The sequence below is a fragment of the Thunnus albacares genome, chromosome 20 (genome assembly GCF_914725855.1).
Source record: "Thunnus albacares chromosome 20, fThuAlb1.1, whole genome shotgun sequence".
Lineage (NCBI taxonomy): Eukaryota > Metazoa > Chordata > Actinopteri > Scombriformes > Scombridae > Thunnus > Thunnus albacares.
Window position 1 is genome coordinate 10,176,859 of NC_058125.1, and position 15,726 is coordinate 10,192,584.

General features: G+C 40.3%; 2 protein-coding genes across 2 annotated transcripts; one reads left to right on the forward strand and one right to left on the reverse strand.

Annotated features, from left to right (window-relative positions):
- Positions 1-2,495: 2,495 nt before the first annotated feature.
- dlx4b (distal-less homeobox 4b) lies at positions 2,496-6,633 on the forward strand. The gene is made up of 3 exons (XM_044337994.1): positions 2,496-3,191; positions 4,123-4,316; positions 5,940-6,633. The coding sequence occupies exons 1-3, from the start codon at positions 2,870-2,872 to the stop codon at positions 6,192-6,194; spliced, it is 771 nt and encodes a 256-aa protein (XP_044193929.1). The 5' UTR covers positions 2,496-2,869; the 3' UTR covers positions 6,195-6,633.
- Positions 6,634-12,776: 6,143 nt separating this feature from the next.
- dlx3b (distal-less homeobox 3b) lies at positions 12,777-15,508 on the reverse strand. Its single transcript, XM_044337859.1, has 3 exons — positions 14,971-15,508; positions 13,999-14,183; positions 12,777-13,706 (listed from the first exon to the last, which is right to left on the reverse strand). The coding sequence occupies exons 1-3, from the start codon at positions 15,311-15,313 to the stop codon at positions 13,392-13,394; spliced, it is 843 nt and encodes a 280-aa protein (XP_044193794.1). The 5' UTR covers positions 15,314-15,508; the 3' UTR covers positions 12,777-13,391.
- Positions 15,509-15,726: the final 218 nt, after the last annotated feature.

The window sequence follows — 15,726 nt, forward strand, 5'->3', positions numbered from 1 at the left end:
GTGTGTGTGTGTGTGTGAGGTGCGAGAACATACACATCCATGTCAAACACACCTCTGCAGACGTATGCCCATGTGCACTGTTGCAGCAGAGTAGACGCCAGTGAGTCTGGGTTGCATTCAGGAGTGTGACTGTTTTAAACATCATCCCTTTGCGTGTATTAAGAGAGCCACGGCGAAGACCCATCCCTGCCCTATATGACTGCAGGGCTTGCCTTTGTTCTGCACCCGTAATACAGACATAATTACAAGCCTGAAAGAGCCTCCTCTCCTTGCTTTCTCTCTGTGTCATACACCTCGTACATGCCCACACCTTTGCTCTGCATGGTTTTGACAGATATTCACATCCAGGCCTCAATCCCCTTGCATTCAGCCACTGAAGTGCCTCACAAGAGAGCGTGTGCGTATGCAGTGCGTGTCTGCAAAGCTTTGTGCTTTGTTTTGTTTTGTTTTTTTTTCTTCATTTGGCCTCACTGATCTCATTCATGTGTCAAAAAAGGTTGTTTTTTCCACGGAAAAGACTGAGCTCTAAATGCAACACCTGCTCTTATACTGCAGCAACCTATCAGTCAATGCTAATACATAACTGCCACCAGAATCCCAACACCAATAAATTCCTAATAGAAAACCACAGTATTGCATTCTTTAGTGATATAGTTTCCCAGGGAGGATTTACAGCTGCAAGGCCTCATGTGTGATGTCAGAAACTTGTCCCAACAATATGAAACTGGCCTCTCAGCAGCTCTTTTGTTTTATTGTGACTGAAATTTTACTATGATAATAATTTGTGGCTTTGTTCTGGCTGGCTGCTTGGCTGAGGCCTGTGGGGATCGGGAAGCGGTCCAGCCCCCAGCAGGCCTTTTAGTGCTGCTGGATTCCCAGTAGTTGCAGGCAGGGTAGGACATGACCAAAATGACGGGGTTGGACAGCAGCTCAGCACCACGCTCAACCCACCAAACACTCTGTTTATAATTTGACCATAGCTTACATGTGATTTAGCTGAAGGCTGCACATGGTGACTCTATCAGATTTGATGGAAAAAAAACACACACACACACTTTTAAAAAATTGAAAATATAGCCTCAGTAGCAGGATATCCACACTTTTCTCTCCCCTGCCCCCGGTTTGTTTTTCTCCACCTGTGTATTCACTCTGGTAGAGAGCCAGTCAATAGACAGGGTTGCTCTTTGAGCCTGTGGTGACCATTTTCTCTCCCACTCCCACACTGTATCCATGTGCACCTTGTGAGTTTTGCTGACTCTGCAGTCTGCACCACAATCCCGCCCTCTTTTGGCAGGCTTGTGTTTTCCCTATATTAGTCTTCTTTACTTCATGAACCCTGACATTTAGTCAGAAATAATATTAGTGATATGTGAGCTGAGTATGTTTGTGTCATATAAAACTGCCAGCTAATGATGAATTTCATACAGTCATACAGATTATATTGATAGCTACAACAGCTTTGCAGAACAACTTTATTTAGTAGTTTTTTATTGCTTCAATAAATGTTTGGTGTGTTCTGATTCAATAATTTAAATTAATGAACATTATTAAATGTATATTCATCAATTCCCTACTAGGAATGAAAGCATTTTTGGAAATTAATTGCAGACAGTGTCATCAGTAAGCCTGGGCCATTTATAGTTGAAGCTAAGAATGAAAAGTATTAAATGTGCAGTAAAATTTGCTAGTTTGTCTTCCAAAAACAGGCACAATGAAGCTTTTATGAAGGTGTGGAGTAAATATCTTTGGTCTGTTGATAATAAATTTTTTGTCTTTGATTTTTCAGCATGAAAAATTCTGTAACTTCTATTAGATGCAGAATTAAAGGAGGAAAATTCCAAATAATTACCACGAAGTTTTTAGTGTAACTGCAGTCTCAGAAACTCTTTATTCATTTTTAATTAGCCTGCACCAGAGAGGAAAACAGTGTTTTCGTACAGTGGTAACAATTAAATATTCATCTGTTTGTCCTCTATTCGATTCTGCTGATGCCAAGTTTTCAATAAATTTAGCGAATTATTTCACTATTAAAACTATTAATTAAATAGAAGGAGAAAGGCGGGATCATTTTGGCGTAAATTATGTGCAGGGTATGAAACAATGTCGGGTCACATTTTATTTATTTTATCAGCACCAGATAAGGCTAATACTTTTATTTAATTCTCCTACATTAAGCATTGCTTTTATCCATGAGAAAGCATCAGAGATGTTTTTTGGGGTAATTATCAAACTTTGCCTTTTGTAGCTCTAAATTTTCACAGTAACAATATAAGATTATATTGTAAAAAAGTAAAGGAAACTATTGCTCTGTAATTATTAGCCAAATATTCTACAACGTATTAAATCTTCTGAAGGAAATATAATAATATTAATTCTACTCTTTCTGTATTGTTATTTGATAGAGTTCATTTCATTCTGAGATATACAAGAATGATATTTCTACCTATGTCCAAATAATAGATTATTTCATAATCTATAGAAGGAGGTTCCTCCTGGCTGAAGAGCTGCATCCTGTATCATATGTTAATGAAGTTAATGGTGGAGCTCCGGTGACAGCTGGCTGCTGAAGACCAATCAGAGAGCTCGCAGATGGAAGGCAGTATGTTTGAGGCTCTGCAGGCAGGAGGTGTTTGAAGAACCATGTCAGCTCCTCCAGTGATGTAAAGAAGGATCGCTTTCGCTTTTATTCGATTTTCGCCTCCCAAACGGTTGTGAACATGCACATTGTAACTTATAACCGCGGAAAACTTTTTGTCACGAGAAATGCATTGGACATAAGTGTGGATTTGCTCCAGCTTTTTCTCGCTGTCCGACAGAACTCATGAAAGCCTCTTCAGAGCGACGGGTTTATGGACTCGCGTATTAGCTAATGATGTCTGTGGGTTTCATGCCTGACAGTTTGAATGCCTCAGATCCCTCCAAATCGGCATTTTTAGAGTTTGGCCACGGACATCCGGCACATCAGCAGCACTCCCCCGGACTCTCTCACATTTACCCCGTCCATGGCTTGCATGCTGCTGGGCATTCCCAGCACGAAAGTCCTTTTCCTGCCAGCGCGTCCTATGGCCGATCTTTGGGCTACGCCTACCCCGGCGCGATGAACACTCATCCCCAGTCTGCCTACATGACCTACCAGCACAACAATCACAGCAACAGCAGCAGTCTGGCCCACAGCAGATTAGAACAGACAGGTATGTGAGAAAGTCAAATCGAGCTGGTCTAAAATGTTGTATCATTAATGGCTGTAAAATTATGATCCTACAACATGCTCACGCGCAATTACGCACAGGGCGCACAATTTTCTGGCGAGAAAAAATACTTGATGTTCTAGCAAGTTACCAAAAAATAGAATTTTCTTTGCATAACATGTTATATTGAACGTGTAAGGACGTTATAGACCTACTCTCATAATGTCCAAACAAGGCCCCAGTATTCAACCACTAGTATACCACTCATGTTATATAATGAAGGCTGATGGTGCTATTAATTTTATTGACCATAATTTTCTGTGGGTAAGTCCAATTATGGCCCGTGTAGCCGGCATGGGCCTACCTCAAGAACCAATTTTTACCCTCATTGTTAGTGCACATAAAAAACGATTCCAGAAAATAGAAATCCTTCGTGGTAGTTCTCACTTTGAAAACGATTCTTCTTGCATTCGCTGTAATATAAAGGTGAAACCAGGGTTAAGTTGTTGTCAGTACTATTTGAATCTCTCACTAAAAACATGGAGCCTAATTTAAGGTAGACTTAACGCAGTAAACAAAACAATTATGGCCATGATGCTTTCGTGATATTCAAGTAAAACACGGATGAGTTAAGTTAGTTTTTGCGTTCAGGCTCTTTTGTGTTTACAGTATGCAGTGTGAGGCCTGTTAGTTGCAGTATTCAGGCATCATATTTCCTGTTTGTATTGCATCTGAAAAATCGAGCCTTTCATCAGTGCTCTCCTGTTGTTTCAGAGGTTAAATTGCGTTATCTTAAAAACAGGAGACCAGGAAGTTGAAAATCTGTTCAAATGTGGCATTTGTCACTTTTTTTTACGTGCAGCCTGAAGATGAAATGTTATAAATCAAAGCTCCTCTTGTCTTAACTCATTTTGTTTTCTGTTCCATCTACCAGATCGCGACAAGTCCACGATCATTGACAGCAGAGATATTCGTCTAAATGGCAAGGTGAAGAAAATCCGGAAGCCTCGGACCATCTACTCTAGCCTGCAGCTGCAGGCTCTGCACCAGCGCTTCCAGCAGACCCAGTATCTGGCCTTACCGGAGCGCGCCGACCTGGCGGCAAAACTGGGGCTCACCCAGACTCAGGTGGGCCTTCAACTCACACAGCAGACCTGAGTGGACACAGAGAATGTTTAGAGTCTAAATGCACTATATTATTAATTATGGTATAGGCTAATTCTTATTTTTTCAAATAATTATTTGGCACAAGCGTCGAGCCTGCAACATTTATCATTTAGTGACTTATTAGAACTTGTAGAATCATTTTCTATAAGCCTATATTTTGTATTCAAATGTCTTAAATTAATTCATCCTAAAGCAGAGTGAAAACAAAAATTCTGGGAGACAGAGGGTGTTGTTGGTTAATTGCCCAACACGGTTGAGAAGGAAATCTCTTATTTACTCTATTATTAAGGATCACAGCAGGTCTGCACATCAAATGAAAAACCAAAATTGTTGTGATTTGTAACTTAATCCTTTAATGCATGCCTTATTTACTAGACTTAATTTCGTGGATATGTTTCCTTAGTCAACCCTGGTCCTTGAAGTGATCTGTGTGAATGAAGCATGACCACAGCTTAAAAAAAAAAATTAAATCATCAAAAGTTAAAAAAGAAAGAAAGAAAGAAAGAAAGAAAGAAAGAAAGAAAGAAAGAAAGAGAGAGAGATAAAAGCAATTACAAGGTTGCAAAATCAGGGCTGAATCAGGAAGAAATTATGCAAGAGGGTATTATTCATGATACCTTATTAAACCAGTTTTATTTGTTTATTCCACATAAACACACACACACACACACACACACACACACACACACACACACACACACACACGATCCAATACAATATATACGCACGCATTATGTGAATTAAATGTGGGGAAATATGGCTGAAATATGACTGCATGCATGCGTAAACATATTTAGGAGGCCAAACAGGTGCACGTGTCGCTGTATCAGTCTCAAATGGGACAAAAATGAAGTCTTCACGTGGCACCTTGCTCTTTATCTTGCCCTCCTTCCATGACGAAAATGACCATGTTGCCTGAGTTTCGTTTATAGTTTCAAAATATCAGATAAACAAACGAATCCACTCTGTCATCTGAGCTCCCTCCTGCGCATTTTTCTTAATCCCTCAAGACTTATCTCAGCAATTATCTCCCATTTATGCCGCCTTGCTGTTGCTCGGATGTTTACAGCTTGATTCAGAGGGCTCTTTGATGATTTTTTTTATGAATATTCACACCATTGTTCTAGTGTAAAAATAGCCATTTGAATCAGCAGAAATTTCAGTGACCCACCACAGCGCGGATTTATTATCCAAGCACTCTTTGGGCTGTTTTCATTTCACAACAATACTCTTAGTCTCGGCTTGTTGCTGTCACACTCATGCACCATTGGACTCATAAAACAGCGAACAATAAGAGAGCTCAGCTTTAATGGAGTACAAGTGCCACTCAACCAGCTGCCTGAATGGGCTAACAATACACCAATAGGAGGCCTCGGATTTGCAAAAAAACACAGAAAAGATGCGAGTTATGAGGAGTTTTCCCTTTTTATTGTTTACAATTTTCACTTAAGGCCAATTCTGAAAAGTCTATTGAGTTAAATTTGGGGAAATGTGCTAATAAAAAGCCATTCACAGTATTATTTCCTTTATATAACTGCTGATTGTTAACCACAATGACAATTATGCGCATTTTTGTCTTTTTAGGTGAAAATATGGTTTCAGAATAAGCGGTCCAAGTATAAAAAGATCATGAAGCATTCCAGCGGATCAGAGGGGGAACATCTCCACAGCACCAACTCCATCTCTCCCTGCTCGCCCGGGTTGCCTCAGCTTTGGGAGGTCTCCATGGCGAACAAAGGAGCACCAATGCACCCAAACAATTACATGAACAGTTTTGGTCACTGGTATCCAAACCACCATCCGCATCAGGACGCGATGCCCAGGCATCAGATGATGTGAGTGGATTGTTTTTCGTGTCGTGCAGGCCAAGTGCGCGGCCTTTGAGCGCACTCAGGCTACACTGAACTCGCCCTGTAGGCCTCCTCCCAGTCACAGCCGACAGAACTGAAACGTGTGTTTAATAGAACTTGTTCATATTCATTGTATTTCGTGTGTGTTTTAAATGTTTTTTTCTCTCTCTCTTGACTATCCGCAAAATTCGACCGGGCATCAAACATATTTTTTAGATTTGTTATAATGTCACTGCAACTTCTGTTGCACGGCCACAGCTCACTGAAATGTGGACTTAGTGTGTGTGTGCAGTTTAATAAGAGACTCTGGATAAAGGCTTTTTTTAAAAAAAATAAATAAATGTGTGTGTGCATGGGTTTACTTCAGCTGCATTGTCCAACAAATGCTAAAAGCGTTATGCAAATAAATAGCTGTTGGATTGACGTCATTATGATTTTCTTGTTTCACTTTACTGATTGGACGGCTGCTTCATCGGTTCAATGTTTCTCGGTGTCTAATATTTTAAATGACAAATAGTTGAGTGTTTGATTCTGTTCATCCAACTGTGACAGAGACGCTGACTGCTTATTGAAGTCTAGATTAATGGCAGCCGGATTCAACTGTGAGACATAATAGTCTCATGAACAAAAGCTGGTTAAGGCGTTCCCGATCTGCAGATAAATTATATATGACTGTATCAAGGTTTGTTAAACTACAAATCAGCCTGTGTGATAATTCATAGCTGGGACATCAAATATTATTTTGTTCCATCAACACTTAGTGCGCTGCGATGGATGAAAAACCTCCACATCTGCTTCAATTTTGGCTGTTAGAGAGACAGTCAAGTTTTGCCAAAACATATTGGGATTCATTCCTGATTAGAAAAAGATCTTTTTCTGCTTATTTTATCGAATGTTAATTTTAGTTGGCAGAATTTTGGGATGAGTTAGAGCCGACAGGATACCCTCTCTTTAAAGGAAAATAATTCTCAGGAGGAATGGTGAACCAAAAGGATGCGGCGCGCCACCTTTACGCACGGTGGTTGTGTTCAGTGTTTAACTTTTACGCACTAGATAAATGGGTTGTGGTGATAAATGTTTCTCAACTTGTATATTTGAATTAGAAAGTCAATGTTACAGAAAAAAGACATTGTGATATTTCAAAAAAACACACACACACACACACAAAAAACAACAAAACCAAAACAAAAAACAACAACAAAAACCCCCCCAGCTAGGCTGCGTTTTGTGCTTTCTTTAAAACAAAGTCTATAATTTACACTGAAACTAAAACGACATTTGAAGCAACATCCCCTCTTTTCGCTATCCCCCCTTTTTCTCACCCGAAAAACACGTGCACTGAGGAGAGGAGGGGGCACGTGCAAGCCAGCATTTAACGATATTTTCCTTCATTTTCGTCTCGAGTGAGCTCAAACTGCAAACTCGCCGTTGTTATAATGAAATGATAAATGCCCGTGCTATCCCTCCAATAAACTGCGGCTGATATATAGTCGTTTGCACTGATTTGCACATTCTGGCGCTTATACTGTTTAAACACAGAAAATTAGTTATTTATATCCTCGCAAACACTTTTGCCGCAATGTGGCCTGATGCTCTTGATTAACAGAGGGGCTGAGCACTGATTAATGAAGCTGAGTAGCGCTTTAAAGACACATCCAATGACTTCTTTTTATCCTTTTCATTCATCACTCTGCTGTCTTGGCTGTCTGGTAGACATTAGATACAATTTGTCTGATGTCACACACGGGGATTAGAAAAATAACCAACCAATCATACATGCAGTTTTCATGGCAACGCTTTCTCTTAACTGAGTTTAGCAACACTGACAGTTATTAAGAGCCTACATTATATTTCTATTACAGGTGTAGCTCTTTATGTGTGATGTCATTTTAATGGATGATGACATCCAATAACTTTTTTTTAAGGGTTTTTCACACTTCTTGCTCCAACTTTGCAATCATATAATGCATGCAAGATAAAGCCAAGTCTAACTATAAATAAATATGAATATAATTGAGATCAATGGGGCTTTAATTACATCATTTAAAAAACGAAAACACACTGTTTAATTACAAAGCCTCACACATATTAGCTGCTTGACTGCATTCATAAATAACATGGTTAAAGCTGCTATCCTCACCACTCCACCAGAGCTCTCAGTCAGCCATGCATACTACATACAGTCCTGTCTTACCTCAGTTTAGAGAACTGCAGTCTTGTCCAGGAGGTGGAGAGCCTGCCTGCCTGCAGTGGTGTTGCTCTGAAGAACAAAGACACATCAGAGCCCTGTGTGTTTTCACTCGCTGTTTTTCTCACATAACGACACGCATTGTGTTACATTAACATCTCCTTCTTTATATATACACCCTCAGTGCCCTTGCCTCATTCCTGATCATTATGTGCCTTGTTAAACATGCGGGCCCGAGGAAGAAGAGGCTGAGCATTGCTGAACCAAGTGACGGGGCATCAGGGAAAATTATAGGCAATCTCACATCTCCAGATTAGAATAATGGCTTGCGGAGTTGGACAGACGGAGTAAAACCTTTCAAACGAGGGGGGCCAATTATCATGCAGGCAGATTGAAAGGAAAGTGAAAAGGCTCCTCGTGTAATAGACAAGCTGAGAGAGAGGGGGGACGGAGATGGGTTGAAGGGTAATGATAAAGGCAAGTCTGAGAGTATCAATGCTGTGGATGGATTATCAGATACGAGGTGTCTGATGGGTTTTAATTGCAGGATAGCAATAAGAGGGGAAAATAGCTTGTTATTAAATCCCAGTTGCTTTAAATGAGCGAATGGCAACGCAGGTCTCTGGGGTGATTATTGTTATTAACTTGAGTGATCTGACATCTCGGGTAATTGTGAGCAGCTTCCCTGTTAGAGAGAATGGATGCATGATTTGGTTTCATCTGAAGGAAAGCTCGACTCAGCTTGGGGCATAATGCACACTTCTGGAGGGATTAAAATCGGAATACAGTTTGGCAGGCAGAAAGGCATGCTGGAGGACACACACACACACACACACACACACACACACACACACACACACACACACACACACACACACACTGAGGTTGGATTCAAAACACAAAAACGTGAAAATGCAGGAATAACACACCGCCATATAACTCTTTATCTATGTTCTCTCTTATTCTGTTACATTTTAATGCCTGTGTTTTTTGCTGAAACCACTGTCTGGAGGCCGCATTTGCAGTTTTTTAGGTCAAGGTGAGCTTATGCTGGAGCAGCACCATCACCGTTTTATCAGGATGTGATGAGATTGACTGGCTGTGAAGCATCAGCACACACCCCGGCCCATTCAACACAGCCCAGCCTAGGCCTGAGGTCAGCCAGGGTTCTCGAGTCCACAGCTGTCAAGGATGCCTTTCTCCCTTCATTTCATCCGAGTTTACAGCAAAATGGAGACAGTGAGTGATCCTAATGCAGCAGAGGCTCGGCCCGGGCCCGGGCTATGTGTTGGACAGCTGCTGGAAGTCTTTCCATGCGTGCATTTTTGCTTTGCTGAAGAGCTCCCGACCTCCATCTCAACCCATATCGCTGCACCCCAAGAGACAAGTGCTGACACCACGCTGCTGACTGTTGCAGGCGGGGAGAGGAGGAGAGGGGCTTAGAGGGGCACCGGCTCTATTTAGGGTGATCACATTCAAGTTCAACAGTTCACCCCCACCTCCGTGGCTACTTACACTTGTTAATGTTTTGAGATGACATATATGGACATATCTGACAGCCCCCACACACAAGTGCAGCCTGTAGCGAGCACACGTTTGTCTTCGGCACAAATGTTTCCCCTGACAACCGCAGCCGAGGGCCACACACGCTGAGGGAGCCACCGAGGGGGGATCGTATGAACTCTTGATGAGATTTCATTGATATTAAAAGGCAATAGTAATCATTCTGCTTTTGTCACATCAGCAAGTTGAAGCGCAGTGCACTTACATGATGACTGATACTGTAGACAACTGGTGTTGAGTTCAGGAAAATAAACCAAAGGGAAGACATTAGGGAAATAAGATTAGTGATTGTGACACATTTTTGTGGCAAAATGATGAAAGAATGTGTGTGAAGTTTGGTAGAAATGTGTACATTAATTTTTTTTTTTGGAATAAATTAAATGTCAGAGGTGTCAAAATCTGTCAGAGAAATATCTTGATTTTGGTCCAAAAGGTTTTATTTATTACATTTCACATAACTGAAATCATAAGGTCAGTAGATAAATAATGCTTTCACGTGATCATATGAGAGAAATTATGTGGAATTGTTTCTAAATATTTTAATAACAGATGCAGGACTGAAATTATGACAAACATCCAGTTGAATTCATCTTAAAAATAAATCTAATAATTAAAAAATATTATTTACATTATATAATGTTCCCATTAGATGCCTTAAAATCCCCAAAATGTGTATAGGCTTTGTCAACATTTCCTATTAGATTAATAGATAGATTAATCAAGGTATTAATTATTATTATTATTATTGCTTCTAATGAATTATTTCTTATTGTAGATATATGTAAAAAAAAACTTTCTTCAAATAGGTATGTCTACCAAAGGTATAAAATGTAAAATTATTATTATTATTATTATTATTATTATTATTATTATTATTATTATTATTATTATTATCATTGTTGTTATTATTTCATTAATGGCGATAATAACGCAGTCATATGTCTTATCCCAACATATTTTTCTATTAAATCCCATATTGACAAAAGTGACATTATCTAATTTTATTTTATTTAAAAAGATAATTTTAAAAATGAATTCATGGCTTCAGATGAACGTTTTAAAATGTAAGGTATAAAATGTTTACCTCTGTAAGTCAGAGCGTTAAAGCTCTAAAGTTTTAAGGCTCTGACATTATTGTAATGACACTATGTTGCAATAAAGTTTCATATAGTCACACCTCCAGTCCCGCGCGCATGCCAATCCAATTACAAAAAGCCGTAGAAAAGGTTATAAAACCTCTAAAGCCGTGAGTACATTTTCTTTAAGTGCGTAATGGCGCCTTGGTGGTCCATGTGGATAAGGTCGCTATTAGCAGTTTCTCCATCATGTCATGTTTTATGCAGCAGATTTAAAAATGCTTTGTGCATGTGTGTGTGTGTGTGCGCGCGTGTGTGTGTGTGTGTGTGTATGTGTAGCCAAAGTGAGCGGTTTGTCCAGTATAGCAACGAATACACAGAAAGGTTGTTTTTTTTTTGTTCTGTGACTGTCTCATTGTCGCTGTCATAACAGTCATTATCGAGGTAGTTGTCATGTTTATTTTGCATCTCTCGCCTAATTCACATCAATTCAATACCCAAGTTGCATGCGTGCAAGAGTCATTCCCACGAGGCTTTTTCACCTCTAGTCTTACATGAAGAAAAAAAAAGTGCCAAAATAAAGAAAATGTGTACGTTTTATCACAGAGGGGCGCATTTACTTGAATGTTGGGTAAAATGTGCGTTGTGGAATGAATCAAAAAAAATCTTCTTATCCGGAGTCTTGGTTCTGTTTTCAGGAAAACTATTTGCAAAATACAATAGAATTAAATCCTTTGTCTAAAGTGAAGCAGTAAAAAATACAAAGGGGGTGTGTTTTCTTATACCTTCAATTTTGGCAGAGCTTTTATCCATCATGATGTGCGTGTGCGCGAAATCCCTCTCGGCAACAGACCTATAATTCCGCCCCCCGACACCCCCTCCACCCCCCCCCCCCCCCCCCCCCCCAACCCCCCTTCCCTCTCTCCCTCCCTCTCTCTCTCTCTCCCTCTCTCTCTTTCTCTCTCGCTCTCTCTCTCTCTCTCTGCAACACGCTGAATTCTCTCTTGTTATCAGCTGGCAACTGAGTCGTAATAAAACAGAGTGACTCCAACATGTCTGCTTGTCTGTCGCCTCACGCTGCAGCGCTTTGCACGCACCAAAACAGAGGGAGTCCATTCACCGAGCTGTGACTAATATTGCATATACTTCCGAGAACAAAGTTAACCAGTTTTTAGTTAATGAGATAGATAACAGTTTTGATCGTTAGATTATGAGGTTAACACAGAAGAAACAGATGATTAAACTCTGTTTGTATCATATGATCTTTAGGTTTCTAGTTAGATTTCTGGAGACTCTAGTTACCCCTTTAATAAGAAAATGTTTCAATTAAATACATTTTTTAAATGATTAATCAGTAAGCCTACCATAATTAAAAGTGGGTGAGAAATTATTAAGACCTAAATTTGCACGTATTACAATTAATTACTAAGTAGTATAAGTATTATATTATATAAACTTATAAATAAATCTGATTCCAATGCAATAGGTTTTTTTTTAAGTTACCCTGATTCAAGATGAGTGATCTAATTTTTTTTTTCATTCCAAAAAAAGAAAAGAAAAAGAAAAAAAAGTGTTGAAATGGCTCAAACGGATTCGTCACAAGTAAAGAAATATTTCCAGCACTATTTAGACTTTAGTTTAAGTTGGACCTCGTGGATTACACAGTTAAAGTCTGCTGCTTGATCTTTCCTACATCTCAAAAAAGTCCGACTGGACTGTTTATAAAGGGGCTTGACACACAACATGCAATTAACACCTTTATTCAATTGACAGGAAGGCAACAAGTGGACTAATTACATGAATATAAAAATGGGGTTTGGAAGCACCACAGTGCAGTCGTTTCGTTTCATACAAATATGATCATAGTGGTTCTGCATATAAACACATATTTACAGCCTTCGACGTTTTTGTACAAATCCATATAAATATGACCTGAGTTGTTTTTTTGTTTGTTTGTTTTTTTTGTTTTTTTGACGCGCTTTCAACCCACATGCATTATTTGGATGTAGCATGGATCAACTGCACAGTTTTATCAATATTCGGGTTGTGGCTGGGCTACTTGTTAAAAAAAAACAACTTTGCATATTCATTTACAAAAGAAGTTAAAGAAATACAACAGAAGAGATAAATAATTTAAAAAACCACTCCAGATGTCCTTTAAATACGCTGTCACAAGTGATCAGAAATCCCTTATGTGCTTTGTGAATGGAAAACCCAGGTCTGAAACATTGTTGATCATCCACAACCAAAAGCAACGTTTCACTTCAGGCCTGCTTCCGGTCCAGTCAGCCTTTGCTCTGCAGAGTCATTGTGGAGAGACCTCGTTTGAAGAAACTTGAGAGATGAATCTGCTCTTGAGTCAATAAACAGCTCCCACACTTTGCTGCGGGACTGGGTGGTGCACGGTGCCCGGGTGCTGTAGGTGTGATCCCTGCTGGTACCAGTGGTTGTTATAATCCTCCAGGTATGGCGGTGACGAGCTGTGCGTCGGCTGCGCGACCTGAGGTCTGCTGATCGGGGTGTTCTGAGGGGTGCTGTTCTCCCACACAGCCGGGGAAGGCGGGGAGTTGCAGGCCATGGAGTCGCTGGCGTTGGGACTGTGCTCCAGGGGAACCTCGCCGTTCTTGTACAGCTTCTTGAACTTGGACCTCCTGTTCTGGAACCAGATCTTGACCTGAGACATTAAGAGTGTACATTAATATTAAAGTAACATAAAATTCAAAGATGGAGTTCTAATAATATGTGTAATATTAAGGGTTTTCAGAAATGCTACCTTGCGTTTAACATTCACAAAAACAATTTTGTCCTATTTTATTACAAGAGTGTTTTAATCGCTGTGCGTAATTACGCATCAGAGGACAATCACTGAGCAAATTGTGGACTATATTGGAAAGCATTGATTCACGTGACTCTAGAAATAGATCGATTATAAAATGGCAGGTGTCACATCGGGTCACGCAGCTTACCTGTGTCTGAGTCAGGCCGAGCTGAGCCGCAAGCTCCGCTCTCTCGGGCAGAGCGAGGTACTGCGCCTTCTGGAAGCGCCTCTGCAGAGCAGCGAGCTGGTAGCTGGAATAGATCGTCCTCGGCTTGCGGATCTTTTTCGGTTTTCCATTCACCATGCGGACCTCGGGCTCTGGCTCTTCTTTCACTAAAAAATACAACAAAATAAATAAGTAAAAGTGACCTTTGAGTAAGACTTTTAAGCAACAACAAAATGTAAAACATAAAATAAAGTGAAGGCATCAGAACTAAATGTTGATTAGACTGTGTGGGAATTTTGGCAGCATAACATTCGCATGAAAATGTTATATTTACGAATAATTTGTCACATTGAAATGGCAAGAAGTCAAAATATAAAATATGGCAACCTCAAAACCACCAATGACACAAAACAAACACTCAAAAAAAAAAAAAAAAAAAAAGAAATAAATCACGCGATCACACTGTCAAATTTCCAATTTGGCAAGCCGGTGGTGACAAGTTAAAATTGATGGAGTGAATATTATTAGCTTTAATCAAACCATCATTGTTTTATGGCCAGATGTTAATAGCTGGCTCATTCCCAGGCAGGCTGTTAAAACATGACATTAACACCAGCCGGTAAGCTACCACTGAGCAAATGTTGGTTTTTAACTGTAAATACATAGTAAATCAAATATACTGGTAAGTGAATACTACTGTGGCAAGGTAAAATTTATGGGGACATGACGCCTGTAAAGAAGGCTTGTGATTTGACATTCTGTATGTCACTGCATATTTATTGTTTGACATTTCTTACACAAATATGCTCTAAAAAACTGAAGTGAAAGTTTAAATTAAATTATAAATGTTCTCACATGCAATCAGGGCCCTTTTACAAGAATATCTTGGCCTGAACAAGTCAGAGAGACAAACACAATCGCGCTGAAATAACCGCTGATTATCTCAACATTTACCTGAGCTCGGAGGCGAGGCCTGGAGGTGATCTCTGTTGTAATGTCCGTACTGTCTGTAGCTATTTGTATAGGGGTATTCAGATTTGGTGGTGTAAGCTCCGGCAGCTCCCATTCCGTTCAGATTAAACTGGTGGTGGTAAGAGTTCATGGGTTGTCCGTATGCTTGACCCTGATAATATTCGTGATGGCCGTGGGCCGTCTGTCCGCTGTAGTAGCCCATGTCCGTCACGGAAGACTCGGGGAGAGTAGGAGAGTCCTTGGAGTTCGGGTGGCAACTCATAGATCCGGGAAGATCGGTCAAAATACTCGCAATTTTCTTCTCATACGTCTGTCCGGCGCTCATGATGAAAGCAGCCCTCCAGAGTATAGAAAGTCCACTGGTGGATTCTTTTTTTGTTGTGGATTGCGCAAAGCAAAATCGCAAAAAATAGAGAGAACTGGTGCGTGTGCGCTCTTTGAACGCACGTCTTTGGAGAGCTCTATAGTCCACTGAAATTCTCCCAGCTGTAGAAACTTGGTTGTGGCATCGCTCAGCTCCTGTGACACAGAGTTATAGAGCGCTGGGCTGGATGCCGCCTTCTCATTGGCTCCACTGTTTTCCCCCCTCTTGCGCTCCAGGCGAAGTCGTGGTGAAACCCAGCCTTCAGCCAAGAGCGCCTATGCACGCATACCTCAGTGCCCGGAGTTGTTTTTCTCCTTCAGATTTGCATTTACCTGTTCGCTGGGAGATCATGCAGCTCTGTAGGCCTTTAGGTA